Here is a 17746-nt window from a genome sequence, read left to right as displayed (position 1 = left end):
TACATGAAAGAGGTTCTCTTGTCAACATAATAGAAAAAACCTAGACTTCCCCAATGCCTGTACAGTAGAGAAAGAAGGGGACTTTGTTTAGTCGATATAAGGGGAAAGAACCGGATAGTCTGCCAATCCATTGGACCATTCGTAAACTATTGTCTAGAGAATGAGCAGACATTGAAAAACCTGGGCTTCCTAGATTCCTGGCTAAAAAACACCTGCTCCATCAATTTGCTGAGGAATTTCCCACAACAGTAAAGGTTGATTCATTGATAGTCGGGCTGGCACCCAGTGTTGCCATAATTTCAGAAGATGCCTTCCCTCCAGATCACACGGAGAAGAAGGTGAAGTGTCAGTTAAGCAGGCTTATTCCACCATGAACTTTTCTATTTGTGCTGGTGCATACAGTACATACACTGTACAGTGCTTATTGCATGACTTCCAGTCCTTGGCAGAGGAACTGCAGGATGTGGGAGATACTTCCATTGTCAGTGATGGAACAGGACGTCAGGTTCCTGTCTGACCATACCTTTGACTCCCTTGCACCAGCAGTGTCCTTTGCAAGTTCAGTGGTTGCAACTCGCCAACATATTTGGATGATATCCTGGAAAGTCGATTACTTTTTAAAAGCTCTCCTTTCTCATCCTCCCTTCAATGGTTACAAGCTGTTTGACCCTCAATTGAAGGGAATTATGAGAAGATTGTAAGCTATTAACCCCAGTTAAATCATCATGCAGAGGAAGAGGCTTCGGTGTTCACAGATCTTTTGGGGGAACAGCCAAGAGTAAGTGTTCATGCCAGCCCTTTCATGGCAGGAGACCTGGCAGTGGCATGCCCTTCTAAGAAAAATCCTGGCATCAAGCTCCTATAGCCCCAATCAGTCAACCCCTTCAAATCATACAGAATGACTATCAAGGAGCAGTCGGAGGTCGCCTTTCTGCCTTTATGGCATCTAAAGAAGTAGACATGACAGACTCGGGTGTGCCAGCTGGTAAGGGAGAGTTACAAGATATCTTTCTCTTCTTCTCAAGTGGAAGGGTTCATTCAGACCCCGACATCACGCAATGCATGAAAAAGAGAGGCTCTAGAAAAAGGACGAGTGGGGACAGGGCTACAGTCCTTGATGTTCTTGGTAAAAAAAACATCAAGAGACTTTCGTCCAGTGGTGGATCTCAAACACTGGAACTTTTTCCTCCACACCAGAGATTCAAGATGTTAAGCCTGCAACATAGCATCCCTTTCATTTCTCCTGGCATGTCTATGGCGTCTATTGAACTTCTGTTTGCATACTTGCATGTTCCAATTCACCCCTCCTCTTGTCAATTTCTCAAGTTTTTTGACTCAAGATCATACTTGCAGTTTTCTGTCCTTTCTTTTGGTCTTTGGCACCTCAAGCCTTTTGTGGGAAATCTTCATTCCTAAGGTTTGTTGGTGTTTCCATATTAGGATGATTGGTTAATCTGTGCCAATTCTCTTTGCAAGGGCTTGGTGGCTGTTCAGCTGGCCAGCAAGTGCCTGTCTCACCACGGGTTCCTCATCAACACCAAAAAGTCCAAGTTGGTGCCCTCACAGAAGTTTCAGTGCTTCTAAGCCCTATTCAACTAAAGGGTAGGAAAGGTGTTGCTCCTGCCATACAGTCAACAGAGACTGATAACCAGTCTTCAGAACCTCCGGAGTCATCAGCAGGCTCTAGCAAGATAATGGCTGAGGGTGCAAAGGAACATGTCAGCGTTAATATATCTAGTTTCTTGGGCTCAACCTCACTTATATCACCTGGTGAAACATCTCCTCTCCCTGTGGAATCCCAGCTCTCACAATTAAGATGTCCTTGCTCAGGTCACACCAGAGATAACCAGAAAGATGCAGTGGTGGCTGATTCCTTCACACCTGGCCAAGGGTGTTCCTCGGGCTTCCCCTTGTCCATTGACAATCACAACGGATGCAAACTGTCTGGTTTTGGGCACAACGTTGAGACACCTATCAGCTCAGCAGTTGTGGATGGTTCCAGAATCAATAAGATCTTGGAACTGGAAGGACTTGACAGCACCATTCAAGGCCTTTCTAGCCTTTGCCCACCATCTTTGCCACTCAGCAGTGCAGATCAGAACCTACAACCAGGTGTTAAGGGCTTATATCAATCAAGTGGGGGTACTCATTATCTGCTGCTGGCTGCTCTGGTGGAGCAAATAGGCTCTTGTGCAGAGAAGAACTTACTGTTTCTGACAGTGATTTATATTCCAGGGAGAAAGTGGGCATGCAGACCTGTTGAGCAGCACCTTTCCCACCTCGATCACCCTGAGTCTATCCCTGCACACATTTCAGGAGATTGCATGTAGATTTGGCACCTCTTTGGCTCGACCTTTTGGCATCCCACGAAAATTCTCTTCTACCCAACGTCTGCTCCGTTCTTCCATCTCAGAGTGCATGGGTAGTGGTTGCAATGAGGATGTGGTGGCCTCCAGGTCTCTTGTATTCATTCCCTCCTATTCCTCTGATTGACAAGGTTCTAATGAAGATCTTTCGGGAGGAGGTGGAAGTTCAGCTGGTGGTTTCCAATTGGAAAAGACACCCATGGTTTGCTTAGTTGGTCCATCTGGTGGTCTAGCCCCTATGGATCTTCCCCCATATCCCCCTCTCCCATCAGGCACCCCAGTCTTCCAGAGTCATCCCTGCAACACCTATGCATGGGGGTATGGAAATTGAAAGGCAGCAACTTATCTATTTAGGACTGCTGTTTCTATTCAGAATTCCCAGAAGAGTAGCACCCTTTGGGTATTAGAGGCATTGGAGAAATTTTTCTTCCTGGTGTTCACGAGTTGTCATTCAGTAACATGTGAAGGAGGAATATCCTTCGGTTCCTTAAGGATGATTTGTTATTGGTTCTCTCGCTGTCTACCCTCCATAGCCAGTGGGTGGCTATTAGGTCTTTTAGGGATCCCTCTTTGTTACTGGTTGATCTCTTAATTTCCTGTCTTCTACAGAGTTTCCACCTTATGAGGTCAGTGGTTCGTTCACCTGTACCTCCCTAGGATCTCCATTTGGTTCTGACCTCCCTTCACGGTCCTCCCTTTGAGCCTCTCCCTTCAGTCTCTCGAAAGCTTTTAACATTCAAGGTGATCTTCCCGTTGGCTATTACATTAGGACAGCAGTGGGGGAGATTGGGGCTCTCCTTTTTCACAAGCAAGTCTTAAGATTGTTTCAGGACAAGATGGGTCTCCATCTGGATCCTGCTTTTATTTCTAAGATCTCCTTGGTTTTTCACACTTCTCAGGATTCGGTTCTTCCAGTTCTTTTCCCTTTTTCTTCATCAGAGCAGGAAATGGCATGGCACACCCTGTATTTGGTCAGGGCTTAGGCTGTTTACCTGGAAATGACTAATTTGTTCAGAAAAACAGACTTCTTGCTTGTTTCATTTGGGATTGGTAATAAAGGTCATTGTCCTTAGGTGTCATCCTGTCCTATTGGAGTAAGGCAGTTTTTATCCTGGTCTGCCAGGCAGCAGGTACTGCCTTTCCTTTGGGCATAGAAGGTCGGTCTAAAAAGGGGCTTTTCTCTTCTTGGGCGGCGTTTAAAGAGGCCTCCGTCAGGGACATTTGTGCAGAGGCCACATAGACCAGCCCAAATACTTTCATAATTCATTTCTGATTAAGTATGGCTGATTTGTTTTCCTCCTTTTTTGATACAGCAGCTCTTTCAGCAGTACATTAATACTCATAATATGAATACACATGATTTTGCATCTTTCATTGGTGTATGTATCAATTTCCTTGCTGCTTGCTGTCTGGCTTGGGTATATGTTAATTCTGGTACGACTGTGGTGAGGAGTGCTGATGAGGTACGTAGTGGCACGGTTACTTTAAAGTAATCCTCATTACTCAGAGTAATAGTTCTCCTCGCTATTGTCCTACCTTTCCTCCCATCCTTCCCTAGATGAGGACAAGAGGAAAATTGATATGTTTTAAGTATTTAGGGTGGGTATTACAAGAAGCACTGGGGGTAACCTCCACATATGTCGTCAGATGTGATGATCTTCCTAGAGCCATTTGGTAGTTTGTTTTTGCTTTTGTACAGTAAATTCTGTCTGTGAACCACAAAGTAGTTTATTTTGTTAAGACTGTGGCAAGGTTTCTTTTTCTCTTGGAGTAATGAATGTAAATAACCAAGTCATTTAAGGGCTCACACCTATCATCACTCCTCCTAGCAAAGTGAAGGAAGGGTCGTCCAAGCACTTATGTCCTCATTTAGACTATGGTGGGCTGACTGCAAAATTTTGAGTTTGTCACCAGTCAACTGATTCTTTTCATCAGAGTGATTTTCTGCCTCAATGACAGTAGCTGTTTCAGTGGAAAAACACAAAAAACACAATTCTATGTTGCCACTTTTTAAATGTGCCAAAGACCCCTCCAAACAGTTGCCGCTGGTGTATGGGCAAAGTGGCGGAGCAGGGGTGTGGGTTTTGGGTGTGGGTGGGGATTTGGGGGGATCACAAAACAAAAACAGAAAAAAAGTACCTGCCAATCGATGCATTGCCAAATTGTCGCATTACCACTTGTGAAGCACAGGCTCCCAGCCTGTCCTGCGGCCAATCCTAACGCTGCTCTCATGCTGCTGGAGTGACCTGAGCATCCTTGATTTGCACTCCAAGGCAGACTGGGAGCCTGTGCATGCTGTCTCAAACCTGGCAACACAACTCAGGTTGGAGAGAGCTCAGTGTGCATGTGTGTTTGGCCATCCTGAGACAGAGATGTGGGCTGACAATGCACGTGCGAATTTTGACAAATGCCTCATTATCACTGTTAGAAATGGGGTCTTTGGTTGGCAGTCAGGTTACCCACTGTCTAAGCAAGGACCCTCACTCTAGTCAGGACAAAGCAGAAACACACCTGGTTAATGCCAGCTCACCCCCTTGGTAGCTTGGTACAAGCAGAAAGGCTTAACCCAGAGACAATGTGTAAAGTATTAGTACCAACACACACAGTAATACAGTGAAACACTACAAAATGGACACCACACAGGTTTAGAAAAATAGTAAATATTTATCTAAGTTGAACAAGACCAAATGCGAAAAAAATCCACAATACACAATTAAAACTATGACTTTAGTAATAAAAATCTTGAAAATAGAGCTTAGAAGCACCAGTGCTGCAATTTGAAGTTAAGCGGCATCATGACGGAGTCGTTTCCCACAGTGCAACACATTTACAGAGTCACACGGACCGCCAGGTACAGTACCTTAGAAAAATGGGTGGAAAACAGGCCAGTGCACAGAGTCGGGGAACGAGGCGTCGATGATCCAATGCGGCGTCAGTTCCGCTGCTGCAGAGTCGAGGAGCAGAGGTGTCACAAAGAGGCATTGGGTCCTGGCTGTGGAGCGCTGTAGGTGAGGCAGCTTTGTCGGTCCCTGGCACTTCCGGCAAAGTCGAAGCTCCCAGTGAAGTTACGACGCTGCGGGGCAGCTTCACGGGGTTGCGGTCACGTCACAGGGTCACAGATGCTGCAAAGGAGTCATGTGTGTCGAACGTCGAGGCTACGACACTCCGATCTTGCAAGCTCTTGGGAGTGGTAGCAGTGTCTGTGAAGCTCGGCCTGCGATGTCAGTGGTGTCGTCGCACTTCCGTGAGGTCCACGGCTTCAGGTGCAGGTGGCGTCACAGGTTCCGCGCAGCAGCATCCTTAAGAAGTCACATGGCATCGTCCAGCATCGTTTCACAGGATTTTCCCCAGAAACTGGAATGGCACCCTCTGACAAGTTAGAGTCAGCATGCAGACTCAGAAACTGGTTGCTAAAGCCGTTGCTGTCCCTGAGGCTTCAAAAAGTAGGAGGCAAGCTCAGTCCAAGCCCTTGAAGATACCTCTCAAGCAGGAATGCACAACAAAGTCCAGTCTTTGTCCCCTTTCACAGGCATAAGTAGCAACTGCAGGAGAGCCCAACAAAGCACAGTCACAGGCAGGGGCAGCACTTCTCCTCAGCTCTGCAGCTCTTCTCCCGGCAGAGGTTCCTCTTGAATCCTTGAAGTAATCTTGAGGTGCTCTAAAGTCTGGGGTTTTGGGTCCAATACTTATATCCCTTTCTGCCTCTGAAGTTGCCCAACTTCAAAGAAAAAGTCCCTGTTGTTTACAGGATCCCGTCTTGCCCAGGCCAGGCCCCAGATACACACCAGGGAGTTGGAGACTGCATTGTGTGAGAGCAGGCACAGCCCATTCAGGTGTAAGTGACCACTCCTCCCTCCACTCTAGCTCAGATGGTTCATTGGAATATGCAGGCTACATCCCAGTTCCCTTTGTGTCACTGTCTAGAGGAGATGCACAAACAGCCCAACTGTCAGTTTGACCCAGGCAAGGAATCCACAAACAGGCAGAGTCACAGAAGGGTGTAAGCAAGAAAATGCCTACTTTCTAAAAGTGGCATTTTCAAACTATCTAAAAACTAACCACCTTCACTAAAAGATGTATTTTTAAATTGTAAGTTCAGTGACCCCAAACTTCAGATTTCTATCTGCTCTCAAAGGGAAACCGCACATTAAGAATATTTAAGGGCAGCCCCCATGTTAACCTATGAGAGAGATACGCCTTGCAACAGTGAAAACTGAATTTGGCAGTATTTCACTGTTAGGACATGTAAAAAACATCAGTACATGTCCCATCATTAACATATACTGCACCCTGCCCATGGGGCTACATAGGGCCTACCCTAGGGGTGCCTTACATGTATAAAAAGGGAAGGTTTAGGCCAGCAAGTGGGTACACTTGCCGAGCCAAATTGGCAGTTTAAAACTGCATACACAGACACTGCAGTGGCAGGTTTGAGCCATGTTTACAGGGCTACTCACGTGGGTGGCACAATCAGTGCTGCAGGCCCACTAGTAGCATTTGATTTACAGGCCATAGGCACCTCTAGTGCACTTTACTAGGGAATTACTAGTAAATAAAATATGCACCATCATGGAAAAGCCAATTACACATGTAATTTCACATAGGAAGCACTTGCACTTTAACACTGATCTTCAGTGTTAAAGTACCCAGAGTAACAAAAACAGCACACATCAACATCCTGGGAAGCAGAGGCAAAACATTAGGGGAGACCACGCCAAGGATGCCAGGTCTAGCACACTCACTTCATAACGAGCTCCTTAAAATGTTCTGGAAAATCCAATTCTAATATCTTCACATCCGTCTCTCTACCATCATAGCTGCTTGCCACAGTCCCCATGTCCCTACCTGGGTAAAACAATGTAGCCGCATTTGAGAGGTGGCTGGGATATCTCATCATTATTCCCACACTCAAAATTGCCAGTACTGTGGATATCAGTAGCACTAAGATGTTGGAATATCATGGTTGTTTAACTTGGACCTTTGAGAGTAGACATCAGAATTTACCATAGAAATCGAGTAGCTGCACCTGATTCCAGAAGAATTACATATTTGTGGCCCATCTGGGGCCACGGAAATTTCACCAGATTTTAGCCAGTGGAATTTCCAGGTGGGGGAAATAGCAGGCATTACTCAAGTAATGGCACATTTCTAAGAACACCATCAATCCATGCACTTTAACAAAGGTGGATGTCTGATCTTTCCCCAGCCTGTCAGACATTGGTGACACAGCACAGAATGTAGAAAATAGATGTTAAAAATATAATGATTTGGACACTGGCATGTCACTGGTAGATCCTATTTTATTAAGAGCAAAAGTGGGTCATAGGCATCTAGCAATGGGTGGTGCAGCTAAACAGATAGTACTGTTTGTATTTTTCTTGTATTTGAGTTTAAGAGCTTTTAATTTGACCTGCTTTAGTATTAATAGCATCCTCGTCTGATTGCGGAAACATGTCTGTATTGACATTAAATAAGATAAATTGCTTACATTGGGTCTGCCATTGAGGGAATATTTGAGTGAGCTGCCTGTTCCCTTCTGGAAAGGTTTCTTCCGGTTTGATTTGTCAGAATAGATACCCAGTGGGAAAGCCACAAACCAGGGACTTCACGTGAAGCTGTGAAGACAAGATGTAGGCTGTTAGATTAATAGAGTAAAGAACTTGTTGAAAGCTGTGATGGGCAGATTTCCCAAAAGAAGGTTTGTGTTGGATGGTGAGATGACCAGACCTTTTCTTCTTGGGCCACAAAGTTAAATTAAGAAGTGAGAAAGTTACATAGATGAGCTGGGTGAATAGAGAGATCATATCCCTGGTCTGACATGTAGCTTAGCCTAGTAGAGGAGGCTATTTAGAAATTAGCTGAAGTAAAAAGGACTTATCATTGATTATCTATGATGAGACAGCTAAGAAGGCTCATCTAGGACAGAGGGAGTTAAAATCAGGAAATGGTCAAAGTTATCAGCACTTTCAGGAGACCAATAGGGCCTCCATCCCTTAAATGCTGTAGCGAAGTGACTATATCAATCACCGGAGATGAGACGATTTAGCACCTCTTACCTGTCACTGAGAGATTTGGCAGCATTTAGCTAAGCTTTATAGACCTCAGAGACAACATCTATTTTAGAAAACAAATAACACCATGTGCAGCACTCATATACTATATGATCCTTGGGGAATACCAAGACTGTAGTGCCATTACGTAGTAGAGTTGTATGGCTGCTAACATCTAGTGTACAGATCCCATCACTCCAGGAAAGATCACTCAATTTAAATAGCTCCATCTAGAACATTCTTAAGGCTAGCTCCTGTCCCTAATTCTCCTTCTTCCCACCTGCGGCAGACAGCACAGTGGGCAGGTTTTTTTTAAACCTTCTCTCTAGTTCCACAGCCAATCAGTATTTACTAGTGGTATTTATACTGGGTATTTCTGTTTAGCACTGATGTCCCAGACTCATTTTGTATACTTAACTCTCCCACTGTAGCACATCTCAGCAGTGGAGTGGTGATACAGTATGGCACAGTAATCACACACACAATACAGTGATATATTTATTAAAAAAAAATACTATGTGTTAAGTTACATACAGCAAATGCAGAGCGGTTACAAGAGAAACACCTGAAGGGGATAGCATCTTCTGGAGCAAAAATATGCCCTGTTGTCTTTCTAGCATTAATACAGTGTGGATGTACACTTCGGTTAGCATTAATACTCCATGGGCAAAGTTATTTAATGGCTAAAGATCACAAACACTACAACAAGACCGGGTAAAAATTTGACTATATTACCCCTATGACAATCAAACTGAATGTGTCCCCTTGCAAGCAGGTTGTACACTTAATAACAGCATCTATAACCTCAAAAGGCAGTTACACTAAACACACTACCTAAGGAAGAATCTAATTTTATCAGGTAGCCATTTGCATCTTCAGAGCACCAGATAATTAAACTTACAAGCCAAACACCACAACAAGACCACATAATCCTACTTTTTCTGAGGCTGCACACCCAGGATCTGGAATAATATGCCAATCAAGATACGACCGGACTCTCTTCCACCTAGTTCAAACCTGAGTCAAAAAAGCCTGCTTCTACCAAATACCATAAACATCCTCTCTAATAATTCAATTTGAAGATTTTTCAGAGGAACTCTCATTCAGTCCAGGCCATCAACCAAGCAAAACATGGTAACAACTGCCTACTTTTTTCTCCGTTACCTAAACTCTCCTCCTTGTTGTTCAACACATTATACACAGTACATGGTAGCCATGATTTAAGCTTTTGTACACCCTACAGACCACTCCCTTTCAATCATTAAATACATATTCTAGTATTTTGCAGAATGGAATCAGCTACCACTTGAGGGTGATGCTCTAATAGTCCCCACACATTGCAACTGCAGATTGTGAAGTACACAGAATAAGAGTCTTGACTTACCTTGCACTAGGAAGAAGAAGCATAGGACGGCACATGCCAAAGGTGTGCCCACTGCATTCCAGTATGTCCTGTAGACCAGTAGGGACAGCAAGCCTTCCTTCTTGTCTTCTTCATCAGTGAGCTCAAATCCACACCTGGGCTCTTCTGACGCTTGCCCTTTTTCTGTATCACAGTGGTGAGTGGTATCATTCTCAGGGCATTCCCCTGACTGCTCCTCCTCAATTTCAGACTGATCTCCTGAGTCCATAACATTCTGACTTTGATCCTGATTATCAACCTCCTCGTCTTCGTTGTTACATTTAGATGATGCTGATGAGACAAAGTACAACGAGGCATCAAACAAGGGTACAACCCTAATGTGCTCAGCTCAAATTGAGAAAGCTGGAATGCCTCCCCAGGAATTATTTACTAAGCTTATGACTTTCCCTGGAAAACAATCATAGCAGTGGGTGCATAGTCCTATGGCACTAATTCAATTGACTAGTAATACACAGATAAATACTAAAATAAACATAAAACTTTTTATTTAGAGTGATCCTTGGTTGGTTGTCCCCTGTTTATATTCTCCATGATTGAACATCCATAAAGTTCACCCGAGGTGGTAAAGAGGCTTGATGCATTATGAAATAATCAGGGTGCTTTTCATTCTGTCCTCCAGATCACTTCTTTTCTAGGGCTACATCAAGCACGGCTGTGAACATCATTAAAAATAAAAGTAAAACATTTCACACGTTCCTTTCCATACCTGTGCACTTTTGCATAACATATATTTTCTAATTTTGGTTCAGGATTCCATCGCTATTCCTCTCTTTGACCCAGACTTTGCTTTCCAGCATTCTCACTATATGTCATGATCCATCTTTTTAGCTTGAACTTCTCTTTAGACTCTTTCTCATTAGCTCAGGATTATCTCAAGAATGTACCCCTTAGCTCAGGAATCCTGATCTTTCCATGATCTCTCACCTCAGCTCGGGCTATCCTTGCTATTCCACTGCCCATCTTTGGATTCCCTAATTTGTACACAATCCCTCTCAGGATTCACTTGTGATTGCAAAATTTCTCTCTGTGGTATAGCATTCCCCATTTAATGTAGAAAATGTCTCCTTCTCATAGGATTCCCGCCAGAGTTTCCTTTTTGCTTAGGATTCCGTTTTGCAATTCCAGGGTTCCGCTCTGTATCCAAGACGTTTCTCTCTATTCCGAGAGCCCTTTCTTTAGTGTAAGATTCCCTTTATATTCTTGGATCCGTCTGCTTAGCCCACTGTTCACTTACTATTCCAAAACCCATCTGTTTAGCACTCTATTGCAGGGTCCTAGTTTTAGCTAAATATTCATATGCTTTTCAAGACTCACCCTCTATTGCTCAGAATTCACTTCAAAGTTCCTCCCCTCACCAGGATTTCTTTCCCATGTTAGGCTCTCTCTACTTTGCTTAGAATTCCCTACAGGATTTGTCACCTCAGCTCAAAGATTCATTACAAGACGGAGGCTATCATTATGCATTTATCCCTTTAATGCCACTCCTGCAGCACTTAAAGAACGCATATAAATCATAGACACAACAATCCAAAATACATCATAGACACAACAATCCAAAATACATCATAGACACAACAATCCAAAATAGGATGTCTCCAACACATAAATAGTCTCTACAAGGAATCTTCTTCCTTTTTTAAATGCTGCTCCACAGCTTAGCACATATATTCATTGCTTTGTGACTGAATTGTTTCTTACAGTATTGCTGTTTTTTGTACAACTGATTTGTTTTCCAATTTATGGAAACAATATGTGAGGAATTATTTGATTTTTTTTAATGCTGCTGTTATATTTAAAGTTGTCTTAGGCCTCTTGATAGACGTTTTTCAGGGCGCGTGACAGGATTTGTAACTTTAAGTAGAGCTTGGTACAGAAGTGGCATGAATATAAAAAAAAGTGAGAAAAGAAAAGGGAGACTCACTGTCTCTCGCGCATTGCTGTCGTTTCATGCAGAAAGCCAGTATTTACCTTGGCATATACATAATTGTTTCGAGGGGCCTGTGTCACAGTTGTCTTGTGTGAGCTTTTTCTAAAGAGACACATTTACAATTGCTTCAATGGGGCTATGGTGTGAGAGTGAAGTTCGGCTCTGGCTTTGATGTAGTTTGTGCCGGTGCGGTGATCCCACACAGAAATGTGGGAAAACTGATTTATTTAGCTAAATTTGAGGTTTGCTGAGGATTCAGAGTAAGAAAAGGCTGGGGGATCCACGCAAGTCACACCTCCCTGGATTCCTTCGGGGGGTCTAGTTTTTAGAAATGTTTGGGTTTGGTAGATTTCCCTATATGGCTGTTGAGCCCAGCACCAAAAACGCGGGTGCCCCCCTGCAAAAACAGGTAGTTTAGTATTTGATAATTTTGATGTGTCCACATAGTGTTTTGGTGCATTTCCTTTCGTGGGCACTAGGCCTACCCACACAAGTGAGGTACCATTTGTATCAGGAGACTTGGGGGAACGCTGGGTGGAAGGAAATTTGGGGCTCCTCTCAGATTCCAAAACTTTCTATTCCCGAAAAGTGAGGAAAAAGTGTTTTTTTGGCCAAATTTTGAGGTTTGCAAAGGATTCTGAGTAACAGAACCTGAAATCAAAAAAACTCCAAGAATTGGAGGGGGCCCAAAGTCACTATTCTCCTGTATTGAATGCCTACTTCATGAGATGGGGGACTTGACCAGAGGACAGGGACCCACGTCCTCTAAAGAGAGTATACAATATAAATAAGAGGTGAAGTCCCACTCAGGAGGTTCTTGAAATTGTAAAAGTAAAGATTTATTTCATTGTTGTACAGGCATTGTAGTCCCAATTATTCAAAAAGTCACTTATTTATAGAGCAAAATGCAGAGTCCAAGGTCCAAAAATGAAGACAAAAGAAGAGGAGAGGATCAGCCAACACGTGTTTCGCCCCCTTTGGCTATATATAAGCCGGGGCTTTCTCAAGGCTGGAAATAAACAGAAAAAACAAATTTCAAGTAGAGTTACTCATATAAACAGGTAAGATGTCATCAGAGACACCATCAAAAAAGTGAGCAGAGAAGAAGTCCCGTGCAAAAATAAGTTGGGATGTGATAATCCAAGGATAAGAAAGAATTTTAATTATTGTGACCAATTACATAACTAGGAATTAGTAGGTGATTAGGATCAGACTCAAAACTTTGGAAGTCCATAAGAATCAGGAAAGCAAACGGTGACATGTCATTCGTGCTCCCAAAAGGAAGTGATGTTAAAAAAGATGGTGAGGTTTGGGAAAGAGATTTTTTTAAGAGAAAAAAAGTCCACGATTGCATCCAGTGTACCCAATACCAAAGGAAATCAGAAAAAACCTAGATGAATCTGTGCTCGAAAATGAAAAATAGTAGTAAGGGAATACTGAGATACTAGCAAACATACCACGGGAAGTGAGGCAGACATATGTGGAATAAAAACTGAAATAGTCATTTTCTGTAAGGAGACAATAGTCTATCGGTTGAAGCATTCAAAGACTTTTCAAAAATATGACAGAAGATATTGTAAAGCTTATAGCTAGTCGTGTAAGCTATGATACAATTAGTAAATAGATTAAGGAATACATACAAAATATATTACGGCATATAACGCAAAACAGTAGACATTCACGGAGTTAATTAGAGAAACCACCTTCTAAAAAGTAAGCTAGAGTTCGAAATTCAAAAAGATCCAATCTTAGAAGCTTAATCAAATGAGGGAAGATACTGCATATAATCTAATAGTTGTGGAATTCTGAGCTTCGATCGATGATATTAGAAGGGTTATATCAGTCGAACAGCTATAACACACGTAACTCGTAAGTTCAGAAATACAAACAAGTTAAATGTAGGCGTATTTAAACAAAACAGTAAACAGTCATGGTGTTTAATGGAGAGACCACTTTCTTGAAAGTAGGCTATGTTACGGGGTTCAATGAGAGCCAATTTTAGAAAATCCCGCTTATAGGTAAATCGATCTGCAAATAGCGAGTGTACTCCTGTTCTTACCTTATTTCAAATGCATGGAATCAAAATGCCGTACAAATACGGCCAAAAACAGAGAAGAACACGGGAAACGGGACGGGCGCGTACGCGTTTGAATTCGCGTTCAAATGTCTATGTTTAAATAAGCGAAATGGGGATAGAGAGAGGACTCACACTCTACGGGGCGGACAGCGCCATCTTGGTGAGCAATGGGGAAAATAGCTGTCATCTTTAAGTAGCTGGGTTGATACATCGGTGCAAATAGCTCCATCTTATTGAAACCATGTTCTACCAAATTTATGTAATAAGGTAATGTTCGGTGAGAAACATAATAAGCAAAAGCCAGGTAAGTTATATCAAAAGGATAATAGAGTACATGAAAAGAAGAAAGAAAAGAGAAGAAGGAGGGAAAAAAGAAGGGAAAAAGGGGAAAAAAGAAAAAAAGAAAGAAGGAAAAGAGGAAGAAGATAGGGGAAAGGGCCAAAGAGATTTAATGAATACAGATAAAGAAAAAGGAAAAAAGAAACTGAAAGACAGCTAGTAAGTAAACAGCAATGCAATTGGAAACAACATTATTACTTGGATATAAAGCGTACAGTAAAACAGAATAGAACCAAAAACAATGAATCGAGCATGTACATTTATAAAAAAGAACTAGAGTTGAGCTTAAACAAATGTCAAACATGGACTTATTCCAGTTCCTGAAAGGCGAAAGGAGGAAAAGGAAGAGGCACAAAACCTTATATTATTTACATTAGCCAAAAATGCCATTCATGATCTTTGTTGAGACCATTGTTAACAGTATCATGTTTGATTATTAGAATGCTCTCTTCTTGGCGTAATCGCAGTGGTGTGTTACCTCCTCTCGGGGAGGATGTAATACGTCGTAAACCACTAAAGGTAAAGGTGCGTTGGTATTGGTGGCACTTGATAAAGTGTTCAACCATAGGTGCTTGAATATCAGACTTTTGTATGTTCCGAAAATGTTCCTGTATTCAAATTTTTAAAGGACGGACCGTGCTACCAATATAGGTTAAGTTACAGGGGCACCATATGGCATAGACAACAAAAGTGCTGGAACAATTAATGAAGTCAGTGATCCGATGAGTATGGTTGTTGATACTGACTGATGTAGATTTGGAAAGGCCCAGTTTACATACAGAGCATTTACTGCAAGTGTAGAAGCCTTTTGGTTTAGATGGTAAAAATGTAGTAGAAGACCTTCGTTGAAAAAATTAGGGACAAAGTTTATTGCGTAGGTTAGGTGCCCGCCTAAAACCTATTTGTGGATGGTTAGTGATGTGTTGGTTAATCGAAGGGTTGTTCAGAAGTAGAAACCAAAATTTGCTAAGTGATTTTCAAATATGATTATGACCATTGTGAAAGGCTGTGATAAAGCGGATGGTTGCATTTTTAGGTTTGTTCAACAGAGAGTTCCGATCCATATTTCTCACTTCATTTTTAATGGTGTTTAGAGAGGCCCGATTATACCCCCTGGATGCAAGTCTCATGGTCATTTCAGAGGACGTTTTGTCATAGTCAGAGATATTAGAACAGTTAAGTCTGGCTCGTCTAAATTCACCTTTGGGTATATTCTGGTATGTTTGCTAGTATCTCAGTATTCCCTTACTACTATTTTTCATTTTCGAGCACAGATTCATCTAGGTTTTTTCTGATTTCCTTTGGTATTGGGTACACTGGATGCAATCGTGGACTTTTTTTCTCTTAAAAAAATCTCTTTCCCAAACCTCACCATCTTTTCTAACATCACTTCCTTTTGGGAGCACGAATGACATGTCACTGTTTGCTTTCCTGATTCTTATGGACTTCCACAGTTTTGAGTCTGATCCTAATCACCTACTAATTCCTAGTTATGTAATTGGTCACAATAATTAAAATTCTTTCTTATCCTTGGATTATCACATCCCAACTTATTTTTGCACGAGACTTCTTCTCTGCTCCTTTTCTTGATGGTGTCTCTGATGACATCTTACCTGTTTATATGAGTAACTCTACTTGAAATTTGTTTTTTCTGTTTATTTCCAGCCTTGAGAAAGCCCCAGCTTATATACAGCCAGAGGGGGCGAAACACGTGTTGGCTGATCCTCTCCTCTTCTTTTGTCTTCATTTTTGGACCTTGGACTCTGCATTTTGCTCTATAAATAAGTGACTCTTTGAATAATTGGGACTACAATGCCTGTACAACAATGAAATAAATCTTTACTTTTACAATTGCAAGAACCTCTTGAGTGGGACTTCACCTCTTATTCATATTGAGTAACAGAACCTGGTGAGAGCCCCACAAGTCACCCCATCCTAGATTCCCCTAGGTGTCTAGTTTTCAAAAATGCACAGGTTTGGTAGGTTTCCCTAGGTGCCGACTGAGCTAAAGGCCAAAATCCACAGCTAGGCACTTTGCAAAAAACAGCTCTGTTTTCTTTGGGAAAATGTGATGTGTCCACGTTGTGTTTTGGGGCATTTCCTGTCGCGGGCACTAGGTCTACCCACACAAGTGAGGAACCATTTTTATTGGGAAACTTGGGGGATTGCTAAGTGGAAGGAAATTTGTTGCTCCTCTCAGATTCCAGAACTTTCTGTCACCGAAATGTGAGGAAAAAGTGTTTGTTTGGCCACATTTTGAGGTTTGCAAAGGATTCTGGGTAACAGAACCTGGTGAGAGCCCCACAAGTCACCCCATTCTGGATTCCCCCAGGGGTGTAGTTTTAAAAAATGTGCAGGTTTGGTAGGTTTCCCTAGCTGCCAGCTGAGCTAGAGGCCAAAATCCATAGCTAAGCACTTTCCAAAAAACACATCAGTTTTCAATGTAAAAATGTAATGTGTCCATATTGCGTTTCCTGTTGCAGGCATTAGGCCTACCCATGCAAGTAAGGTACCACTTTTATCAGGAGACTTGGGGGAACACAGAATAGCAGAACAAGTGTTACTGTCCCTTGTCTTTCTCTATATTTTTTCCTTCAAAATGTAAGACAGTGTGTAAAAAAGACGACTATTTGAGAAATGCCCTGTAATTCACATGCTAGTATGGGAATTCAGAGATGTGCAAGTAACCACTACTTCTCAATACCTTATCTTGTGCCCATTTTGGAAATACAAAGGTTTCCTTGATACCTATTTTTCACTCTTTATATTTCACCAAATGAATTGATGTATACCAGGTCTACAAGGAAAACCCATTGCGAGGTGCAGCTCCTTTATTGGCTCTGGGAACCTAGGGTTCTTGATAAACCTGCAAGCCCTATATATCCCCGCAACAAAAGGAGTCCAGCACACGTAATGGTATATTGCTATCACAAATCTGACATTGCAGGGAAAAGTTACAGAGTAAAACGTGGAGAAAAATAGCTTTTTTTTCAGCTCAATTTCAATATTTTTTTATTTCAGCTGTTATTTTCTGTAGGAAAATCTTGTAGGATCTACACAAATGACCCCTTGCTAAATTCAGAATTGTGTCTACTTTTCAGAAATGTTTAGCTCTCCGTGATCCAGCATTAGTTTCAGACCCATTTCTGTCACTAACTGGAAGGAGGCTAAAAGCACAAAAAATAGAAAATAGTAAAAATGGGGTATGTCCCAGTAAAATGCCAAATTGTGTTGAAAAATTGGGTTTTCTGATTCAAGTCTGCCTGTTCCTGAAAGCTGGGAAGCTGGTGATTTTAGCACTGCAAACTCTTTGTTGATGCCATTTTCAGGGAAAAAACCACAAGCCTTTATCTGCAGCCCTTTTTTCCCATTTTTTTTAAACAAAACAAAATTTTGGCTAATTTCGTGGTCTCCTTCAGGGGAAACCACAAACTCTAGGTACCTCTAGAATCCTTAGGATGTTGGAAAAAAAGGACTCAAATTTGGCGTGGGTAGCTTATGTGGACAAAAAGTTATAAAGGCCTAAGCGCAACTGTCCCCAATAGCCAAAAAAAGGCCTGGCAC

The 17746-nt window shown here is 42.2% G+C and overlaps 1 protein-coding gene across 1 annotated transcript in view; it reads right to left on the bottom strand.

Moving 5' to 3' along the window:
• The window catches only part of LOC138296821 (ATP-binding cassette sub-family C member 10-like), a 669768-nt gene that overhangs the window by 272982 nt on the left and 379040 nt on the right, over positions 1-17746 (bottom strand). The window contains exons 12-13 of the mRNA XM_069236276.1: positions 9801-10109; positions 7855-7981 (exon numbers count right to left, since the gene is read on the bottom strand). Of these exons, the coding sequence (XP_069092377.1) occupies positions 7855-7981; positions 9801-10109 (436 nt within the window). The remainder of the gene's footprint in view (positions 1-7854; positions 7982-9800; positions 10110-17746) is intronic.

The sequence above is a fragment of the Pleurodeles waltl genome, chromosome 5, assembly GCF_031143425.1.
Source record: "Pleurodeles waltl isolate 20211129_DDA chromosome 5, aPleWal1.hap1.20221129, whole genome shotgun sequence".
Lineage (NCBI taxonomy): Eukaryota > Metazoa > Chordata > Amphibia > Caudata > Salamandridae > Pleurodeles > Pleurodeles waltl.
This window is presented reverse-complemented; position numbering and strand designations above follow the sequence as displayed.